Source organism: Salmo salar, chromosome ssa06, assembly GCF_905237065.1.
Source record: "Salmo salar chromosome ssa06, Ssal_v3.1, whole genome shotgun sequence".
Classification (NCBI taxonomy): domain Eukaryota; kingdom Metazoa; phylum Chordata; class Actinopteri; order Salmoniformes; family Salmonidae; genus Salmo; species Salmo salar.
In genome coordinates, this window is record NC_059447.1 from 86,675,623 (window position 1) to 86,698,244 (window position 22,622).

Below are 22,622 nucleotides of genomic sequence, written 5' to 3' on the forward strand. Positions count from 1 at the left end.
TCAGCTTCTTGATATGCCACACCTGTCAGGTGGATGGATTATTTTGGCAAATGAGAAATGCTCACTAACAGGGAAGTAAACAAATTTGAGCAACAAAATTTGAGATAAATAAGCTTTCGTATGGAACATTTCTGAGATCTTTATATACATGTTGCGTCTATATTTTTGTTCAGTGCAGTTCTTCAGTTTTAGATAAAACAGAATTTGGAAAACTTCAAGAGAAATTGCAACGGGTGGAACATTGGCTCCAAAGTTTGAATTCTTAACGCAACTTAGAAACTATGACGAGGATGAAAGGACGAAGGAGACAATTTTAGAGTATGAGGCACATCTTCAGTTCTGACCAATAGCGATGAAGAAGAATATCTTGATTAAATCCCACCCACCCCCCACCACTTGTTTTTTCCGACTAGCACTGACTTTTTCCCCTAACTAGCACTGACTTTTCCCCCTAACTAGCACTGACTTTTCCCCTAACTAGCACTGACTTTTTCCCCTAACTAGCACTGACTTTTCCCCTAACTAGCACTGAATTTTCCCCCCTAACTAGCACTGACTTTTCCCCCTAACTAGCACTGACTTTTCCCCTAACTAGCACTGACTTTTCCCCCTAACTAGCACTGACTTTTCCCCCTAACTAGCACTGACTTTTTCCCCTAACTAGCACTGACTTTTCCCCCTAACTAGCACTGACTTTTCCCCTAACTAGCGCTGACTTTTCCCCCTAACTAGCGCTGACTTTTCCCCTAACTAGCGCTGACTTTTCCCCTAACTAGCACTGACTTTTTCCCCCTAACTAGCACTGACTTTTTCCCCTAACTAGCACTGACTTTTCCCCCTAACTAGCGCTGACTTTTCCCCCTAACTAGCGCTGACTTTTCCCCCTAACTAGCGCTGACTTTTCCCCCTAACTAGCGCTGACTTTTCCCCCTAACTAGCACTGACTTTTCCCCCTAACTAACACTGACTTTTCCCCCTAACTAGCACTGACTTTTCCCCCTAACTAGCACTGACTTTTCCCCCCAACTAGCACTGACTTTTCCCCCTAACTAGAGCTGACTTTTCCCCCTAACTAGCACTGACTTTTCCCCCTAACTAGCACTGACTTTTCTGATAGCTACTATACTGAGGAAAAATGAACTTACTGTGACATACGGTTGACTCACCTAGCTATCTTTATATGAATACAAGTAAGTGGTGGAGATGAGTTCTGAGAGATGACATAAGCCCATCTTCAGATAAATGGCAATTATTATATATAGTATGTGGTCATCAATGATGTGCTTTGTGGGAAATACACTTAGGTAATTAGTTCTCATGCAGGCTCAGAGTGTATACAGTTGTTTGCCTGGCAGTAGTCTACATACCGCATAAGCATCAGCGAGATGATGTAATCCTTTCTTCAGGTACTGGTAGTGCTGGTCTCTCAATAGAGTGGGCCTGAGGAAAAAACACAGAGCGGAAATCCATACATGCACACATTATGGTTGCTAATAGGCTGAGCACCAGTCTGTTTGTGCTATCATGCCTACTCACTGCCATGTATGGCTTGACAATGACAGCAATGGAGTAGGCGAGAGTATAAACTGATCTGGGACCAGGCTACATTATGGCTGCTAAAGCTAGTAACACATCTATCACTCCAGTGTTAACGCTAAATTGTAATTATTATTTCGCCTCTATAGCCTATTTATTGCCTTACCTCCCTACATTTGCACACACTGTACATAGATTTTTATATTGTGTTCTTGACTGTATATTTGTTTATGTGTAACTCTGTGTTGTTGTTTTTGTCGCACTGCTTTGCTTTATCTTGGCCAGGTCGCAGTTGTAAATGAGAACTTGTTCTCAACTAGCCTACCTGGTTAAATAAAGGTGGAATAAAAAAAGTAACAAAAATCTGATATTGGCTTGGATACATACACAACAAACATAACATAGGCTACACAATAAGCTAAATACATTTGGGGTACCTTAAAATACTAGGCTACCTTTTATGCATATAATATGCATTTTTATACGTTTAAAACTACTGTACATTCTACTTAGAGTGACTTCTTTAACAACTTCAGAAGAAAATCATCTCTCTCCTTTCTCCCAATTAACCAACTCAGTACTGTTGATCTGCAGGGGCCAGCAGTGATCTCCCAATTAACCAACTCAGTACTGTTGATCTGCAGGGGCCAGCAGTGATCTCCCAATTAACCAACTCAGTACTGTTGATCTGCAGGGGCCAGCAGTGATCTCCCCAATTAACCAACTCAGTACTGTTGATCTGCAGGGGCCAGCAGTGATCTCCCAATTAACCAACTCAGTACTGTTGATCTGCAGGGGCCAGCAGTGATCTCCCAATTAACCAACTCAGTACTGTTGATCTGCAGGGGCCAGCAGTGATCTCCCAATTAACCAACTCAGTACTGTTGATCTGCAGGGGCCAGCAGTGATCTCCCAATTAACCAACTCAGTACTGTTGATCTGCAGGGGCCAGCAGTGATCTCCCAATTAACCAACTCAGTACTGTTGATCTGCAGGGGCCAGCAGTGACACGTGCACATCCATTCCCCTGCGTCTAAGGCTGTGTGTGTATGTGTGTGTATGTGTCACATCACACCCAACACTCCCCCTCCTCTCCCAAGTGAGTAACCTTTCCTCAGAGGTGTATGTGTGTGTGTCTGTGTGTGTGTGTGTGTGTGTGTGTGTGTGTGTGTGTGTGTGTGTGTGTGTGTGTGTGTGTGTGTGTAGAGGTGCATGTAATTAGAATCTACCTGCTCTGGTTTGCTATGTTCAGTACAGGCTTAGTCACTGAGTTAGTCACAGATCAGCTGGCATTTCATTATTACCATACTGTACAATAAGAACATCACAACACCCCAGCAACCACACAGACGTTAACACAGATGATTTCAAGCACTACAGCTGTTACATATTGTAGCAACCTTTGATAAAGCATACTGTCCTTTCAAACTTGAATGTTTGGACTAGGATGGATAATACCTTTACAGGCTAATCACAATTAAATTAGAAGTTGTAATTTGTATTCAGATGTGCTGGTCTGTCATCTCATATATATAGGCTAATCACAATTAAATTAGAAGTTGTAATTTGTATTCAGATGTGCTGGTCTGTCATCTCATATATATATATACACTGCTCAAAAAAATAAAGGGAACACTTAAACAACACATCCTAGATCTGAATGAAATAAATAATCTTGTCGGGCCCTCATACCACCCTCATGGAGTCTGTTTCTGACCGTTTGAGCAGACACATGCACATTTGTGGCCTGCTGGAGGTCATTTTGCAGGGCTCTGGCAGTGCTTCTCCTGCTCCTCCTTGCACAAAGGCGGAGGTAGCGGTCCTGCTGCTGGGTTGTTGCCCTCCTACGGCCTCCTCCACATCTCCTGATGTACTGGCCTGTCTCCTGGTAGCGCCTCCATGCTCTGGACACTACGCTGACAGACACAGCAAACCTTCTTGCCACAGCTCGCATTGATGTGCCATCCTGGATGAGCTGCACTACCTGAGCCACTTGTGTGGGTTGTAGACTCCATCTCATGCTACCCCTAGAGTGAAAGCACCGCCAGCATTCAAAAGTGACCAAAACATCAGCCAGGAAGCATAGGAACTGAGAAGTGGTCTGTGGTCCCCACCTGCAGAACCACTCCTTTATTGGGGGTGTCTTGCTAATTGCCTATAATTTCCACCTGTTGTCTATTCCATTTGCACAACAGCATGTGACATTTATTGTCAATCAGTGTTGCTTCCTAAGTGGACAGTTTGATTTCACAGAAGTGTGATTGACTTGGAGTTACATTGTGTTGTTTAAGTGTTCCCTTTATTTTTTGAGCAGTGTATATATATATATATATATATAGAGATAGATATATATATATATAGAGAGAGAGAGTGAGAGAGAGAGAGAGAGAGAGAGAGAGAGAGAGAGAGAGAGAGAGAGAGAGAGAAAAAAAGTGAGAGAGAGAGAGAGAGAGAGAGAGAGAGAGAGAGAGAGAGAGAGTAAATCCCTAATAACGACGGACCAGAGGTAGTACTGGCTGTAACGACGGACCAGAGGTAGTACTGGCTGTAACGACGGACCAGAGGTAGTACCGGAACATCAAAGCAATGTCTTGTTTCTGTCATTTTCTCTCCATTCAAAGCACCACACCTGTTTTTACCACCATGACAGAGTGAGTATATCATATTGCCTTCAGAAAGTATTCATGCCCTTGATTTACTCCACATTTTGTTGTGTTACAGCCTGAATTCAAAATTGATTAAGTATATTTTTTTGCTCACCCATCTACACACAATACCCCATAATGACAAAGTGAAAATATGTTTTTGGAAATGTATGCATATTTTATTGAAAATTAAATACGGAAGTATCTCATTCACACACTCCTGAGTCAATACATGTTAGAATCACCTTTGGCAGCGATTACAGCTGTGAGTATTCTGGGTAAGTCTCTAAGAGCTTTGCACACCTGGATTGTACAATATTTGCAGATTATTCTTTTAAACATTCTACAAGCTCTGTCAAGTTGGTTGTTGATCATTGCTAGACAGCCATTTTCAAGTCTTGCCATACATTTTCATGCAGATTTAAGTCAAAATGGTAACTCGGCCACTCAGGAACATTCAAAGTTGTCTTGGTAAGCAACTCGAGTCTATATTTGTCCTTGTGTTTTAGGTTATTGTCCTGCTGAAAGTTGAATTTGTATACCAGTGACTGTAAAGCAAACTGAACCAGGTTTTCCTCTAGGATTTTGCTGATGACAAGCATACCCATAACATGATGCAGCCACCACCATGCTTGAAAATATGAAGAGTGATAATCAGTGATATTTTGGGGGAAAATCCAACACAACACAACGCTTTTTATTCAGGACATAAAGCTCATTACTTTGCCACATTTTTTTGCAGTTTTACTTTAGTGCCTTATTGCAAACAGGATGCATGTTTTTGAATATTTGTATTCTGTACAGACTTCCTTATTTTCACTCTGTCAATTAGGTTAGTATTGTGGAGTAACTACAATGTTGTAACAGTTTTACATCATCATTGGCCTTATGGTGAGATCCCTGAGTGGTTTTCTCTCCGGCAACTGAGTTAGGAAGGACGCCTGTATCTTTGTAGTGACTGGGTGTATTGATACATCAATGGAGGGTAATTAATAACTTTACAATGCTCAAAGGGATATTCAATGTCTATTTCATTTTTACCCATCTATCAATAGGTGGCCTTGTTATTATGTGACTTGTTAAGCACATTTTTACTTGTGAACTTATTTAGGCTTACCATAACAAAGGGGTTGAATACTTTTTGACTCAAGACATTTCAGCTTTGAATTTGTTATTCATTTTGAACCATTTCTAAAAACACAAATCCACTTTGACATTATGGGGTATTGTGTGTAGGCCATTGACACAAAATCTAAATTTAATCAATTTTAAATTCAGGCTGCAATGCAACAAAATGTGGGGAAAAAGTAGACACCTTTTTTACAAAGCGACTCACAGTAATGCATTTTGTATGGGTGGCTCCAGCAAGAATCGAACGCACGACACAGGGCCACTTAATACTGAATATGTGTAAGTAAGCATTACAAGCACCGAGCACAATTTACTGTCATCAAGTACTATTAAATTAGTGAAGACATGTTCATGACTAATACTCCAGCAGTCAAAACACACTACAGTGTTGGGTGGGTGGTGTATATGAAACATGACCTTCAGTTCAGCCAGGCCTCTGTTATATGTCTGTCTTGTTCTCTCTACACGCACTGTTTGCATTGACCCCCTCCCCCCACACACACACACATATATTTTGTTGTTTGCCTTGAACCCCCCCGACCCAACCACCACATACTGTATGTAGTTATCAGTCAACCAATAACAGGTTGACTGACTCACGCCGTTTCCACGACAACGTATCTAGCACAGCTGATTGTTGTGTCCGACCAGACTTCGACAGACCGCACGGCAGTAGGATGGAATGAACAACATACATCACCGCTTAGACAAAGATCATGATGACTCACATTATCACAATGTAATGTAATGTTACTCTTCTAGCCAGTAATAGTCATATTGTCTGGTTGCAGGGATATTAATTTAAAATGAAAAACGACATTGGTATTATACCTTCCCCTATATACATTGCTTTCGGAAAGTATTCAGACCCCTTGACTTTTTCCAAGTTTTGTTACGTTACAGCCTTATGGATAACATTTTTTTTTAAATCCTCAGCAATCTACACACAATACCCCATAATGACAAAGCAGAAATAGGTTTGTAGAAAAATTGTGCAAATGTATTAATAAACAAATACCTTATTTACATAAGTATTCAGATCCTTTTGCTATGAGACTCGAAATTGAGCTCAGGTGCATCCTGTTTCCATTGATCATCCTTGAGATGTTTCTACAACTTAATTGTAGTCCACCTGTGGTAAATTCAGTTGATTGGACGTGATGTGGAAAGGCACACACCTGTCTATATAAGGTCCCACAGTTGACAGTGCATTCCAGAGCAAAAACAAAGCCATGAGGTCGAAGGAATTGTCCGTAGAGCTCCGAGACAGGATTGTGTCGAGGCACAGATCTGGGGAAGGGTACCAAAACATTTCTGCAACATTGAAGGTTCCCAAGAACACAGTGGCCTCCATCATTCTTAAATGGAATAAGTTTGTAACCACCAAGACTCTTCCTAGAGCTGGCCGCCCGGCCAAACTGAGCAATCAGGGGAGAAGGGCCTTGTCCAGCGAGGTGACCAAGAACCCCGATGGTCACTTTGAAAGAGCTGTAGAGTAGGTGTGTCCAAACTTTTGACTGGTAATAAATATATATATTAGTGATGCACCGATGTTATATTTCTGGCCGATATCCGATTTTTTTTCCTTGCCAAAAAAGAAACGATACTGACAACCGATATTTAAATATTTTTGTGGCCTTTTTAGCATTCTAGTACAGTTAAATAGTTAGCACACATGGACGCAGTGGTCTAAGGCACTTCATCTCAGTGCAAGAGGTGTCACTACAGTCCCTGGTTCGAATCCAGGCTGTATCACATCTGGCTGTGATTGGGAGTCCCATAGGGCGGCACACAATTAGCCCAGCGTCGTCCGGGTTTGGCCGGGGTAGGACAATATTGTAAATAAGAATTTGTTCTTAACTGACTTTCCTAGTTAACACTATTTGACGTGTCAAATAATACGCTTGTTGACCAATCAGGACCTGAATATGACTGCAGGTCATATAATAATTTAACGCGTTCATAATTTTTTTTTACAAAGTTATTACACATTGATTACACTATCACTCGTATTTCATGTCACAATGATTAATCGATACGTATGCTATGATGCTGGTGAAGTTGTCTCGCGCACCTTCAGTGCTGGTCATTAAAAAAAAAAGCTAGCTAGCTCATGGATCCAAACAATGTTCTTCCCCAAAAACATAGAAAAATGACATCTGTTTCAGTAGCTTGAGACGGAGTCTACAACCCACACAAGTGGCTCAGGTAGTGCAGCTCATCCAGGATGGCACATCAATGCGAGCTGTGGCAAGAAGGTTTGCTGTGTCTGTCAGCGTAGTGTCCAGAGCATGGAGGCGCTACCAGGAGACAGGCCAGTACATCAGGAGACGTGGAGGAGGCCGTAGGAGTGCAACAACCCAGCAGCAGGATCACTACCTCCGCCTTTGTGCAAGGAGGAGCAGGAGGAGCACTGCCAGAGCCCTGCAAAATGACCTCCAGCAGGCCACAAATGTGCATGTGTCTGCTCAAACGGTCAGAAACAGACTCCATGAGGGTGGTATGAGGGCCCGACGTCCACAGGTGGGGGTTGTGATTACAGCCCAACACCGTGCAGGACGTTTGGCATTTGCCAGAGAACATCAAGATTGGCAAATTCGCCACTGGCGCCCTGTGCTCTTCACAGATGAAAGCAGGTTCACACTGAGCACGTGACAGACGTGACAGTCTGGAGACGCTGTGGAGAACGTTCTGCTGCCTGCAACATCCTCCAGCATGACCGGTTTGGCGGTGGGTCAGTCATGGTGTGGGGTGGCATTTCTTTGGGGGGCCGCACAGCCCTCCATGTGCTCGCCAGAGGTAGCCTGACTGCCATTAGGTACCGAGATGAGATCCTCAGACCCCTTGTGAGACCATATGCTGGTGCGGTTGGCCCTGGGTTCCTCCTAATGCAAGATAATGCTAGACCTCATGTGGCTGGAGTGTGTCAGCAGTTCCTGCAAGAGGAAGGCATTGACGCTATGGACTGGCCCGCCCGTTCCCCAGACCTGAATCCAATTGAGCACATCTGGGACATCATGTCTCGCTCCATACACCAACGCCACGTTGCACCACAGACTGTCCAGGAGTTGGCGGATGCTTTAGTCCAGGTCTGGGAGGAGATCCCTCAGGAGACCATCCGCCACCTCATCAGGAGCATGCCCAGGCGTTGTAGGGAGGTCATACAGGCACGTGGAGGCCACACACACTACTGAGCCTCATTTTGACTTGTTTTAAGGACATTACATCAAAGTTGGATCAGCCTGTAGTGTGGTTTTCCACTTGAATTTTGAGTGTGACTCCAAATTCAGACCTCCATGGGTTGATAAATTGGATTTCCATTGATTATTTTTGTGTGATTTTGTTGTCAGCACATTCAACTATGTAAAGAAAAAAGTATATAACAAGATTATTTCATTCATTCAGATCTAGGATGTGTTATTTTAGTGTTCCCTTTATTTTTTTGAGCAGTGTATATCCACAGTAAAACGAGTCCTATATCGATAACCTGAAAGGCCGCTCAGCAAGGAAGAAGCCACTGCTCCAAAACCGCCATAAAAAAGCCAAACTATGGTTTGCAACTGCACATGGGGACAAAGATCTTACTTTTTGGAGAAATGTCCTCTGGTCTGATGAAACAAAAATAGAACTGTTTGGCCATAAATACCATAGTTATGTTTGGAGGAAAAAGGGGGGCTTGCAAGCCAAAGAACACCATCCCAACCGTGAAGCACGGGGGTGGCAGCATCATATTGTGGGGGTGCTTTGCTGCAGGATGGACTGGTGCACTTCACAAAATAGATGGCATCATGAGGTAGGAAAATTATGTGGCTATATTGAAGCAACATCTCAAGACATCAGTCAGGAAGTTAAAGCTTGGTCGCAAATGGCTCTTCCAAATGGACAATGACCCCAAGCAAATACTAATTGAGTGTATGTAAACTTCTGACCCACTGGGAATGTGATGAAAGAAATAAAAGCTGAAATAAATCATTCTCTATTATTCTGACATTTCACATTCTTAAAATAAAGTGGTGATCCTAACTGACCTAAGACATGGCATTTTTACTAGGATTAAATGTCAGGAATTGTGAAAAGCTGAGTTTAAATGTATTTGGCCATGGTGTATGTAAACTTCTGACTTCAACTGTATATATATATATATATTTTAAAATTAGTTTTAGTGTGTTTAAGCTATTTGACTGATATATACACACACATACATACACACTACCGTTCCAGATTTTGGGGTAATAGTCATTTCGGCTTTGACAACTTTTCTTTTTTATTGGCTTTTTCTTTGCAACTCTGCCTAGCAGGCCAGCATCCCGGACTAGCCTCTTCACTGTTGACGTTGAGACTGGTGTTTTGCGGGTACTATTTAATGAAGCTGGCAGTTGATTCTCAAACTATTTATCAAACTAAACACTAATGTACTTGTCCTCTTGCTCATTTGTGCACCGGGGCCTCCCACTCCTCTTTCTGTTCTGGTTAGAGTCAGTTTGCACTGTTCTGTGAAGGGATTAGTACACAGCATTGTACGAGATCTTCAGTTTCTTGGCAATTTCTCACATGGAATAGCCTTCATTTCTCAGAACAAGAATAGACTGACGAGTTTCAGAAGAAAGGTCTTTGTTTCTGGCCATTTTGAGCCTGTAATCGAACCCACAAATGCTGATGCTCCAGATACTCAACTTGTCTAAAGAAAGACAGTTTGATTGCTTCTTTAATCAGCACAACAGTTTTCAGTTGTGCTAACATAATTGCAAAAGCTTTTTCTAATGAACAATTAGCCTTTTAAAATGATAAACTTGGATTAGCTAACACAACGTGCCATTGGAACACAGGAGTGATGGTTGCTGATAATGGGACTCTGTACGCCTATGTAGATATTCCATAAACAATCAGCTGTTTCCAGCTACAATAGTCATTTACAACATTAACAATGTCTACATTGTATTTCTGATAAAGTTAATGTTATTTTCATGGACAATTTATTTATTTTTCTTTCAAAAACAAGGACATTTTTAAGTGACCCAAACTTTTGAAATATATATATTGTTACAGCACTTTGGTTTCACTAGTAAATATGTTGAAATGGAACCAAATTATCTGTTTCTGTCTTCAGTCCTTTTTAAATAAGATAGATGGGATAAATGTGCTACGGTATAGGTCAGATGTGATAGTCTGCCTATAACCAGCCTGAGTAGGCCTACACCGAGTAAACCAAACACCTTCCTAATATTGAGTTGCACCCCCTTTTGCCCTCAGAACAGCCTCAAATCATCAGGGCATGGGACTCTACAAGGTGTCGAAAGCGTTCCACAGGGATGCTGGCTCATGTTTTTTTATTTACCTTTATTTAACTAGGCAAGTCAGTTAAGAACAAATTCTTATTTACAATGACGACCTACCCCAGCCAAACCCGGACGACGCTGGTTTTCTCCAATGCATCCCACAGTTGTGTCAAGTTTGCTGGATGTCCTTTGGGTGGTGGACCATTCTTGATAGACACAGGAAACTATTGAAAGAGCAGGTGTTCTTAATCTTTTGTATATTCAGTGTAGAACTGCCTTCCTATTCTATTCATAGTTTAGAGAAATTGATCTAATTGGAAATGAGTTATTATCAGGATGGCTCATGTTTTTATTTAACCTTTATTTAACTAGGCAAATCAGTTAAAAACTAATTCTTATTTACAATGACCCCCTACCAAAAGGCAAAAGACCTCCTGCGGGGACAGTGGCTGGGATAAAAAATAAAAAAACAAAATTAAATTAAAATATAGGACTAATGTAATGAATGTCTGTTAAATTTGAAAAACCCAGTCGCACTTGGCCCCCGCCCCACCTATTCAGCCAGTCAGGACCTGCTACTGCGTTGCAGCCATGGCATACTGCATACTTTTTACTAAACGGTACGTGCTAAATAGTATGAGACGATGAGTACATAGTATACCGTTTAAGTATGTAGTACGCTAGTATGGGTATTTGGACACGGCCAGTCACTCAGTGAAAGCGCAGTCGAACCACGGCCTGCACCGGAGCTAGTGTTTGTTCAGAAAGGTGAAATGTTAACAACCCTGTAGATAACATTTCACCCTTCTGAACAAGTTATGTACAGGGTTGTTAACATTTCACCCTTCTGAACAAGTTAACAACTTTGTACATAACTTGTTCAGAAAGGTGAAACGTTAACAACCCTTGTAGATAACTTGTTCAGAAAGGTGAAACGTTAACAACCCTGTAGATAACTTGTTCAGAAAGGTGAAACGTTAACAACCCTGTAGATAACTTGTTCAGAAAGGTGAAACGTTAACAACCCTGTAGATAACTTGTTCAGAAAGGTGAAACGTTAACAACCTTGTACATAACTTGTTCAGAAAGGTGAAACGTTAACAACCCTGTAGATAACTTGTCCAGAAAGGTGAAACGTTAACAACCCTGTATATAACTTGTTCAGAAAGGTGAAACGTTAACAACCTTGTACATAACTTGTTCAGAAAGGTGAAACGTTAACAACCTTGTACATAACTTGTTCAGAAAGGTGAAACGTTAACAACCTTGTACATAACTTGTTCAGAAAGGTGAAACGTTAACAACCTTGTACATAACTTGTTCAGAAAGGTGAAACGTTAACAACCTTGTACATAACTTGTTCAGAAAGGTGAAACGTTAACAACCTTGTAGATAACTTGGACTTGTATGTATCGGTCTTACTCAAAGTATTTCGTTTTATGCTCACAAAAAGTTATTTAAAAATGGCCTTGGACGTGAAATATGTGGTCTAATTGAATGTAAAAGGCATAGCTTAGTAGCATTCAATACAATGACAGATTCTCACATGCAAGACTATAAGTCTATGATCATGCTGAAAACCAGAGAATGAAGGCGAACATTTACTTACTGTGGTAAGCTGTGTATCTGTTTGTAAACACTGATTACTTCTTGAATACTGCGTTCGACTTTTCTCTGGATAACATAAGAGATGTTTGAGTGAGACACACAAAGCAGAACAGAACATGAGAGCTTCAACCAGGCATGAGAATGAAACTGACTGCATGCACACACTATAGTTTTGTTTAAACATCTATGGATGGCAGGGGAAAAAAACACTACATGATTGGCTCTCATATCTTTATCATACAGAACATTATCATTATTCAGAATGACAACATTGGAGCAGTTTCTCACTCCACTCCTTAGCCAGCTAGTTAAAGTTTATTTAATCCAACATCATGTGTGACAAAATGCATATGCAAGTGGTTTTAAAGGCACGTCTAAAAACACCTGTTTATGATTGCGCAAATCCCTTCTTAGCTCAAATGTGTAGCTAGATAACGATGTTTACTAGCTAGCCATGAAAACTAAAGGGCTAAGCTGTCCGTCAGGTTCACCTGCTCCACTGAAGTCACCGTCTCCACTCCGTCGTCTGTGAACTTCTCCGAGGAGTGCCATTCGCTGAAGCACCGGAACGGCGCCGGTACACGTTCCATGATTGTTTTGTGTGTACCGTTATTTTCCCTTTAAAATGTTCTCTGGTTATCAACAACTAATACAACACGGAGAGGTTGACCGTTACTTCCTGTTAAGTGGGCGGGGTTTCATAATATGCATACGGCAAAACAGATGGAACAATTTAATCCAAAACGCACCCGTCTCTCAATTCAATTTGCTCTCTCTCTCTCTCTCTCTCTCTCTCTCTCTCTCTCTCTCTCTCTCTCTCTCTCTCTCTCTCTCTCTCTCTCTCTCTCTCTCTCTCTCTCTCTCTACCTCTCTCTGTCTCTCTCTCTCACCCACAAGGCCTATTAATTTGCTGTCATATTAGTGCATGAATATTCTGATGAATCCTAAAATACATGCCTAGGGGTCATTTATGAAAAATGTTTCAACTCAATCCAACCATGCTTTATTTATTATGTAGTAAAACTTCTACTAGAATCCTTTTGAGATAAACATGTAGGCAACTTGGCACACCATCAAAACAACATTTATTTTAGGCTATGGGAATAAAAGGAATAGTCCTATTTAATTTAGCTGACTTTAGGTAGCCTAGGTTTACTTTGCACAATTACCCTTCATGATGTAGTTTACGGACAATGAAATAATAAAGGTGTTTCTTCTGTACTGTCTGGGTACTCCCGCGCTTTATCAACCAACCATCTCGTGTATCGGTGATGTCAAGTGAAAAGCGGATGCTGCCGAGAGCTTCCCCCGCCACCGCACCCATCAGAGGAGGAGAGGAGGGCTGGGTGGAATCTGGACCCTTCTCTTATACATAGGCTTTGTTACCAAAGAGACCGCTCCTCCTGGTTTGATAGACAGAGCTGCTCACCGGTTTCTCCAAAGAGTATCAAAAGACTTCATTGCATTTTGGGCAGACATGGGCTGGGGTGTAGCTGTGTTGCTTTTGGAAATTCGTTGCTGAGTTATCTTGCTGGCTGTTCTAATTTCTAAGACGCTATGGCTAAGCAGTATGATGTGCTCTTCCGACTCCTGCTTCTCGGAGATTCGGGGGTTGGAAAAACATGTTTATTATGCAGATTCACGGACAACGAATTTCACCCGTCTCACATTTCCACAATCGGTAAGACCGTTCCTTTGATGCATGAATTATGGGGGGGATTGATCAGAATGCACCTAATCAGATCTGATTATCTCTAGGCTAAATAGTCTAATCGAATAGGCTATTGCCGCTATATCAATTAGCCTATTGAAAAGAGCATGTACATTATTCTACATGTTCTTTGTGTAGAATGTACCAATTTGCTATTAGATATTTACAAATAGCCTATTGTGTATTAAAATGAAGTGTCCCTCTTTATTTCAAAGCACTGTATATTTGTATTGTTTTGCATATCTGAGCTCTGATTACAATACCAATTAGTTTCATTAATAGAAAAACTAAAATGCCAGTTGCAGGACAAATCAAAACGATAACTTGCAGGAGGGCATCCACTTGGTAAATATCCAACTGCATTTATGATGACCACCAGTAGGCTACACTTGCTACAGTTGCTACCTGGATACAGAGTGATACATGGTATACCACATTCGATGTTATCTGCAAACTATGAACATGATATTGAATATGTTTATGTTATTTTGAACAAAGTCAAATGCATGAATACAAGTAGAGTATTCCAAGAGGTTAAGTAGCCTATGGGACTATCAGTAACTGTCAGAAACAATTGGGACACATTCGTTACACAATCTTTTTGTGAATAGCTGCTTCTTTTACTAGAAGAAATGCACGTGAACAAAAGTCAAGTGAAATTTTTGTCGGAAAATGTGTCACTTTTACCCACAATTACCTCAACTACTTGTACCCCTGCACATTGCCTCGGTACTGGTACTCCTTGTATATAGCCTTATTGTTTTTTTATTGTGTTACAGTCCTTTTTTATTCAGCAAATATTTGTCTTAGCTTTTAACTCGACACTGTTGCGAATGGGTTCGTAAATAAGCATTTCAGTGTAAAGTCTACACGTGTTGTATTCAGCGCATGTGACCAATAAAATGTGATTTTATTTTGATTTGAAATATATACATAATCTACATGCCTTGTCATTTTACTTCAATATAATATATATATTATAGTTACTAATAGTTCCACTACCACATAAAAGTCATTGCCATGCAACATAGTGTAATTTCACCGACTCTTCATCCTTGTTCATTGCTTTGCCTCCGTCCAACCCTTGTAGAGAGAGAGAGAGAGAGAGAGAGAGAGAGCATTAAAGCAGTAGCCTACGGACCCAACAAGGTTTGCCCCTATAGTTAATATGGACCGTCATACTACATTCCCCAAATGAACAGCTCCTGACAATACTCTACTGCCTTCCTATTGAGGCCAGTGAAATAAGCTATCAGGACAGCCTTTACCAGTTATTCTCTGATCTTCCCAGTCAAGGCAGGTTTTCCTGAACTCCCCCACCCTGGGTTCAGGGACATCACAGAGAAATATCAGATGATGTCCCAAATGGCACCCTATTCCCAATGCAGGGCACTACTTTTGACCAGGGCCCATACCATGGTCAAAAGTAGGGTGCCATCTGGGACGCATGCACAGTTCTCCCTCTGCAGAGGAAGGCAGTATTATAGGAAGTCATTGGTTGCATTAACCGTAGCCATGGGAAGTAGTGTGTGTGTGGGGAGGGGGGGGGGGGACTGAAAAAAAGAAATTCGGTCCTCTAATACAGGACTAGTAAAATACATTAGCAACCTGCATGTCCCTTCCACCTGAGGATCCCTCATTTTCAGCCAGCAATTCCTGTGTTTGAGGGGTTCAAAATCCACTTGTCACTTAAATCTCACTGGATTGATTGCTTTCATTTTACTCCTGCGACTCTTTCATACTCTTGCTTGTGCTTCTAGTTGTTTTTGTAATGACCTGTCAAACACACCCTGGTAATGGCTGAACTGGACTCAACGGAATACATTTTCTTTCTGTTGCATCAGGGATTTAACACATCATTTGGATACTTATATCACAAGAACAAGAAAGATAATTTTATTTTGATGGGTGTTCATTTTTTTTTGTGGAATTTAAAAAAAGTAATAATTAGAAATGTTTACAAATTAGATGCGCTGAAATGAAAGCAATTTACGAAAATTAACATTCAGATTATAGTGGTATTATGTCTCCTCTCACAAACAATGTAAAGTACACTACATGACCAAAAGTATGTGGACACCTGCTCGTCTAACATCTCATTGCAGCATCATGGGCCTAGTGGTTAGAGTGTTGGGCTAATAACCGAAAGGGTGCAAGTTCAAATCTCTGAGCTGACAAGATACAAATCTGTTGTTCTGCCCCTGAACAAGGCAGTTAACCCACTGTTCCTAGGCCATCATTGAAAATAAGAATTTGTTCTTAACTGACTTGCCTAGTTAAATAAAGGTAAAATATGGAGTTGGTTGCTGCTTTAACAGCCTCCACTCTTCAGGGAAGGCTTTCCACTAGATGTTGGAACATTGCTGCTGGGACTTGCTTCCATTCAGTCACAAGAGGATTAGTGAGGTTGGGCGATTAGGCCTGGCTCGCAGTCGGCATTCAAATTCATCCAGAAGGTTGAGGTCAGGGCTCGGCAGGCCAGTGAAGTTCTTCCACACCGATCGCAGCAAACCATTTCTGTATGGACCTTGCTTTGTGCAAGGTGGCATTGTCATGCTGAAAAAGGAAAGGGTATTCCCCAAACTGTTGCCACAAAGTTGGAAGCACAGAATCGTCCAGAATGTCATTGTGTTTGCTGTATCGTTAAGATTTCTATTCTATAGTTCTAGCCCGAACCATGAAAAATAGCCCCAGACCATTATGCCTCCTCCACCAAACTTTACAGTTGGCACTATGTATTGGGGCAAGTAGCGTTCTCTTGGCATCCGCCAAACCCAGATTCGTCCATCAGGCTGCCAGAATATTCTGAATTACCCTCAGTGTTTGAAGATATTAATAGCAACACTATTTAAAACATGTGGGCCTTCTTCAGTATTTGAAGAACATGTGGGCCTACTTCAGTATTTGAAGAACATGTGGGCCTACTTCAGTATTTGAAGAACATGTGGGCCTACTTCAGTATTTGAAGGACATGTGGACCTACTTCAGTATTTGAAGAACATGTGGACCTACTTCAGTATTTGAAGAACATGTGGGCCTACTTCAGTATTTAAAGAACATGTGGGCCTACTTCAGTATTTGAAGAACATGTGGGCCTACTTCAGTATTTGAAGAACATGTGGGCCTACTTCAGTATTTGAAGAACATGTGGGCCTACTTCAGTATTTGAAGAACATGTGGGCCTACTTCAGTATTTGAAGAACATGTGGGCCTACTTCAGTATTTGAAGAACATGTGGGTGTCACGTCCTGACCATAGAAAGCGTCAGTGTTCTTCATAGAACTACATCCCTAACGATGTCAGGGGTGGCAGGGTATCCTAGTGGTTAGAGCGTTGGGCTAGTAACCGAAAGGTTGCAAGTTCAAATCCCCGAGCTGATAAGGTACAAATCTGTCGTTCTGCCCCTGAACAAGGCACTGTTCCTAGGCCGTCATTGAAAATAAGAATTTTAGTTAAATAAAGGTAAAAAATATCTCTGTCTAAAGTTCTAGAACCTGGAGTGTTCTTCATAGAACCATCTCTCTGGTGCAAAGAATATTGTGTTCTGTTCTCTGTCCACTGCTCCAGCTTGCCCAGCCGGCTACGTCAGATCAAATAACTCGGTGGGTTGCAGGTGCAGCCAGGTATTCCAGCCAGGAGTGGAGTGGTAATATGTCTGTCTGTCTGCTACAAGACAACAGGGCTACAGATGGCCACTCTGCTATTGGCTGTCTACCAAATGACATCCTATTCACTAAATAGTGCACTACTCTTGACCAGGGCCCACAGAGCTCTGGTGAAAGGTATGTTGAGAATAGGGAGCCATTTGGGATGCAGTCTGTCTAAGGACCTCTATGGGAGATCAAACAAACCAAATTGAGTCCACAGAGAGGCATAGACCCAGACCGACTGACCAACACCGGCTCACATCACTCTGACTATCAATATAGTGTTCACACACACACACGTTGGTTTTACTATCCTTGTGGGGACCAAACAATTGATTTCTATTCAAAATCCTATTTTCCCTAACCTAACCCTAACCTTAACCCTAACCCCAATGCCCTACCCCTAATCCCTAAACCCTATCCCTAACCCCAATCCCCAACCATAACGCCAATCCCTTAACCGTAACCCCAATCCCCTAACCCTAAACCTAACCCCTAAGCCTGAACCTAACCTCTAAACCTAAAATATAATTTGTTATAGCTGCCTCCATGATTTGTATTTCAGTTTGCCTTTAAATACTGAAGTAGGTCCACATGTTGTTCAAATACTGAAGTAGGTCCACTGTCAAAGTTGTCTTATTAAGAAGGAGCGGACCAAAGCGCAGCGTGTGTATCGTTCCACATTTTCTTTATTAAACTGTGAAACTATGCAATACATACAAATAAACTAAAGAACAACAACAACAACAACAACAACAACAACAAACCGTGAAGAAGAGGTGAACCATACACTAACTCAAAAACAATCTCCCACAACCCAGGTGGGAAAAACAACTACTTAAGTATGATCTCCAATTAGAGACAACGATGACCAGCTGCCTCTAATTGGAGATCATCCCAAAAAACAACAACATAGAAATACAAAAACTAGAACACAACAACATAGAAAATCTAAACTAGAAAAAAAAAACTGTCACGCCCTGACCTACTCTACCGTAGAAAATAACAGCTTTCTATGGTCAGGACGTGACACCCACATGTTCTTCAAATACTGAAGTAGGTCCACATGTCCTTTAAATACTGAAGTAGGCCCACATGTTCTTCAAATACTGAAGTAGGCCCACATGTTCTTCAAATACTGAAGTAGGCCCACATGTTCTTCAAATACTGAAGTAGGCCCACATGTTCTTCAAATACTGAAGTAGGCCCACATGTTCTTCAAATACTGAAGTAGGCCCACATGTTTTAAATAGTGTTGCTATTAATATCTTCAAACACTGAGGGTAATTCAGAATATTTGTGTTCATTTCAAGTCCAGACTCTCAACTAAGAGCTGTGACTGTGTGTTTGACAGTGTCTCAGAAACACACAGCCAAGGCTCTATAGATGGGATTCTAGAGTGATAACTATGCCTGCAGTATCCAATTAGACATCTCCCTTACCTGAGACACACACACACACACACACACACACACACACACACACACACACACACACACACACACACACACACACACACACACACACACACACACACAGAACACACACACACACACACACACACACACAGAAACACACACACACAGACACACACACACACACACACACACACACACACACACACACACACACACACACACACACACACACACACACACACACACACACACTATCTGGCACTGTGTTTCTGAGACTCAGCATTTAGGATAGAGTGTTTCCAAGCAGAGGAAGACCAAAAGGCCATTACCACTATTGGCAGACTCACTGAAGGTTAGAGACAGTGATGTAATAGGACAATAACATTCTTCCCTGTGTACCCACAGCCTGACAGATACCAGGTGTTCTAGCTGTAGATGGCTATAACTAAAATGATGTTGTACCTTAGGCTAACCTGTCAGTTCATGTGGTCCGGTGATGCTGTATCTTAGGCTAACTGGGGCTCAGAGTTTACCTGTCAGGTCATGTGGTCCCCGTGATGCTGTACCTTAGGCTAACTGGGGCTCAGAGTTTACCTGTCAGGTCATGTGGTCCCGTGATGCTGTATCTTAGGCTAACTGGGGCTCAGAATTTACCTGTCAGGTCATGTGGTCCCGTGATGCTGTATCTTAGGCTAACTGGGGTTCAGAGTTTACCTGTCAGGTCATGTGGTCCCCGTGATGCTGTACCTTAGGCTAACTGGGGCTCAGAGTTTACCTGTCAGGTCATGTGGTCCCGTGATGCTGTATCTTAGGCTAACTGGGGCTCAGAGTTTACCTGTCAGGTCATGTGGTCCCGTGATGCTGTATCTTAGGCTAACTGGGGCTCAGAGTTTACCTGTCAGGTCATGTGGTCCCGTGATGCTGTACCTTAGGCTAACTGGGGCTCAGAGTTTACCTGTCAGGTCATGTGGTCCCGTGATGCTGTATCTTAGGCTAACTGGGGCTCAGAATTTACCTGTCAGGTCATGTGGTCCCCGTGATGCTGTACCTTAGGCTAACTGGGGCTCAGAGTTTACCTGTCAGGTCATGTGGTCCCGTGATGCTGTATCTTAGGCTAACTGGGGCTCAGAATTTACCTGTCAGGTCATGTGGTCCCGTGATGCTGTATCTTAGGCTAACTGGGGTTCAGAGTTTACCTGTCAGGTCATGTGGTCCCCGTGATGCTGTACCTTAGGCTAACTGGGGCTCAGAGTTTACCTGTCAGGTCATGTGGTCCCGTGATGCTGTATCTTAGGCTAACTGGGGCTCAGAGTTTACCTGTCAGGTCATGTGGTCCCGTGATGCTGTACCTTAGGCTAACTGGGGCTCAGAGTTTACCTGTCAGGTCATGTGGTCCCGTGATGCTGTACCTTAGGCTAACTGGGGCTCAGAGTTTACCTGTCAGGTCATGTGGTCCCGTGATGCTGTACCTTAGGCTAACTGGGGCTCAGAGTTTACCTGTCAGGTCATGTGGCCCGGAGGAACTCCTGCCCCTCTTGTTCTGTTAGTTTAGAACTCTAGACCAGAATGCATTAATGTTCCAGTTTTTTACAATCACTTTGGCACTAATTTCAGAAACGTGATGTCATTTTTCAAAACTCTAGACACAAAACTCACAACCAATGATCAAAATGCACATTATTCAAAACTCTTAACACTTTTTTCCAAATGCTTGGATACAATACACATAAAGCTAAGATCATCTGTTCATTGAACTAAAATCACCTGTTCAAAATGACACAACTTAACATCAAAGTTTTACCATTTCAAAATCCAATTCACACATTACATCTGAGATGACAGTCTATTCATTTCATTACAATGATCTAACTATCAACTGATACAACTGATCAAAATGATAAGTAACTGTTGCATTACTCTTAATGCATAGTTTTATGGAAACTGACAAACAATATTCCATGTTTAGATCATGAAAGTTTCAGGATAACGAGATCCATTGACACCAATTACCGTGGAACATGAACCAATTGGACTACATTATCTATGGATGTAATAGTTCATCATCATTCTTTATCAGACACTGTTTCTATGGTCCCATGTACCACTTTTCCAGAACATGTTTTCAGATTTCACATTACTGTACACTCACTGGCCACTTCATTAGGTACACCTATCTAGTACTGGGTAGGACCCCCTTTTGCCTCCATAACAGCCTGAATTATTCACGGTGTTGTACGTTAAGAGATGCCCTTCTGCACACCACTGTTTTAAACAGCTGTTATTTGAGCATTTGTTGCCTTTCTGTTAGCTTGAATGAGTCTGGACATTCTCCTCTGACCTCTCTCATTAACAAGGTGTTTTTGCCCACAGAACTGCCGCTCACTGAATGTGTTTTGTTTATCGCACCATTCTCTGTAAACTCTAGAGACTGTAGTGCATAAAAATCCCAGGAAGGCAGCTGTTTCTGAGATGCTGGAATCACCATGTGTGGCACCAACAATCATACCACGGTCAAAGTTGCTTAGATTACGCATCTTGCCTTCTAATGTTTGGTCGAACAACATCTAAAGCTCTCTACTCTATATACTCTATATATTGAGTTGCAGGCAGCCACCTGATTCGCTGTTCGAATGTAACCTTCCTTGATGATCTAAATCAGGTCTGTAGAGCTGATGGCATGACCTATGTCATTGTGTGGGATAATGTCAGGTTTCACCATGCTCAAATGGTGCAAGCATGGTTTCAGGCCCAACCACAATTTACCACCCTGCACTTACCCCCATACTCTCCTTTCCTTAACCCGATTGAGGAATTTTTCTCCACATGGAGGTGGAAGGTATATGATAGGCGCCCTCACTAACAAGCCCACCCTTCTCCAGGCCATGGATGACGCATGCAATGACATCACGGCAGACCAGTGTCAGGCCTGGATTCGCCATGCCCGAATATTCTTCCCGAGATGTTTGGCTAATGGAAACATCCATTGTGATGTGAATGAGAACCTATGGCCAAATCCACAAGACAGGGTTGATGGAAATATAGAAATACAGTAATCAATCCTTTGTTTAGCGTTTTACAGTAAGCCAGGTGAGGAACGCTGCAGTTTATGTTTTACTGTAGTTTTTTTCTTTTTTTGTTGCTACTTATTTTTGCTTTGATTCAAAGAAACCTATGTTGTGATTTTATTGTATTTCATCAATAAATTTCATATTTTCTTCAACGAGTCCACTATGTCTGTAGTATTCTCTCTACTAGTCCTTTTACAGTGATGTATTTACGTGTAGTACCATAATGAAACATGTATCACATATTTTGTACTACAATATTTAATGATTGTACGAACAACTACACAGTGAAACTATCAGTATCTTGTGTGTGGGTGATCTAAATTAATGATCCTATGGTATTTCATGATAAATGAGTTATTTGAACCAATGATTCTGCAAGTGCAAGGTTTCTTTAAACATATGAATGCACAATGCAATGTTTTGAACATTGGACAGCCTGTGTTACAAGTGATGACCATTTTGAGTTTTGTGTCTAGAGTTTTGAAAAATGACCACAAGGTTCTGAAATTAGTGCCAAAGTGATTGTAAAAAAACAGTATTAATGAATAAGGTTTAGGTTAACATACTATTACCATGTGTTCA

The 22,622-nt window shown here is 41.7% G+C and overlaps 2 protein-coding genes across 2 annotated transcripts in view; one reads left to right on the forward strand and one right to left on the reverse strand.

Annotated features, from left to right (window-relative positions):
• The window catches only part of fntb (farnesyltransferase, CAAX box, subunit beta), a 43,992-nt gene extending 31,102 nt beyond the window's left edge, over positions 1 to 12,890 (reverse strand). The window contains exons 1-3 of the mRNA XM_014205920.2: positions 12,688 to 12,890; positions 12,198 to 12,262; positions 1,368 to 1,440 (exon numbers count right to left, since the gene is read on the reverse strand). Coding sequence (XP_014061395.2) covers positions 1,368 to 1,440; positions 12,198 to 12,262; positions 12,688 to 12,786 — 237 coding nt within the window. The 5' untranslated portion in view covers positions 12,787 to 12,890. The remainder of the gene's footprint in view (positions 1 to 1,367; positions 1,441 to 12,197; positions 12,263 to 12,687) is intronic.
• A 584-nt stretch (positions 12,891 to 13,474) lies between these two features.
• rab15 (RAB15, member RAS oncogene family) overlaps positions 13,475 to 22,622 on the forward strand; it is a 35,424-nt gene continuing 26,276 nt past the window's right edge. The window contains exon 1 of the mRNA XM_014205918.2: positions 13,475 to 13,877. Coding sequence (XP_014061393.1) covers positions 13,754 to 13,877 — 124 coding nt within the window. The 5' untranslated portion in view covers positions 13,475 to 13,753. The remainder of the gene's footprint in view (positions 13,878 to 22,622) is intronic.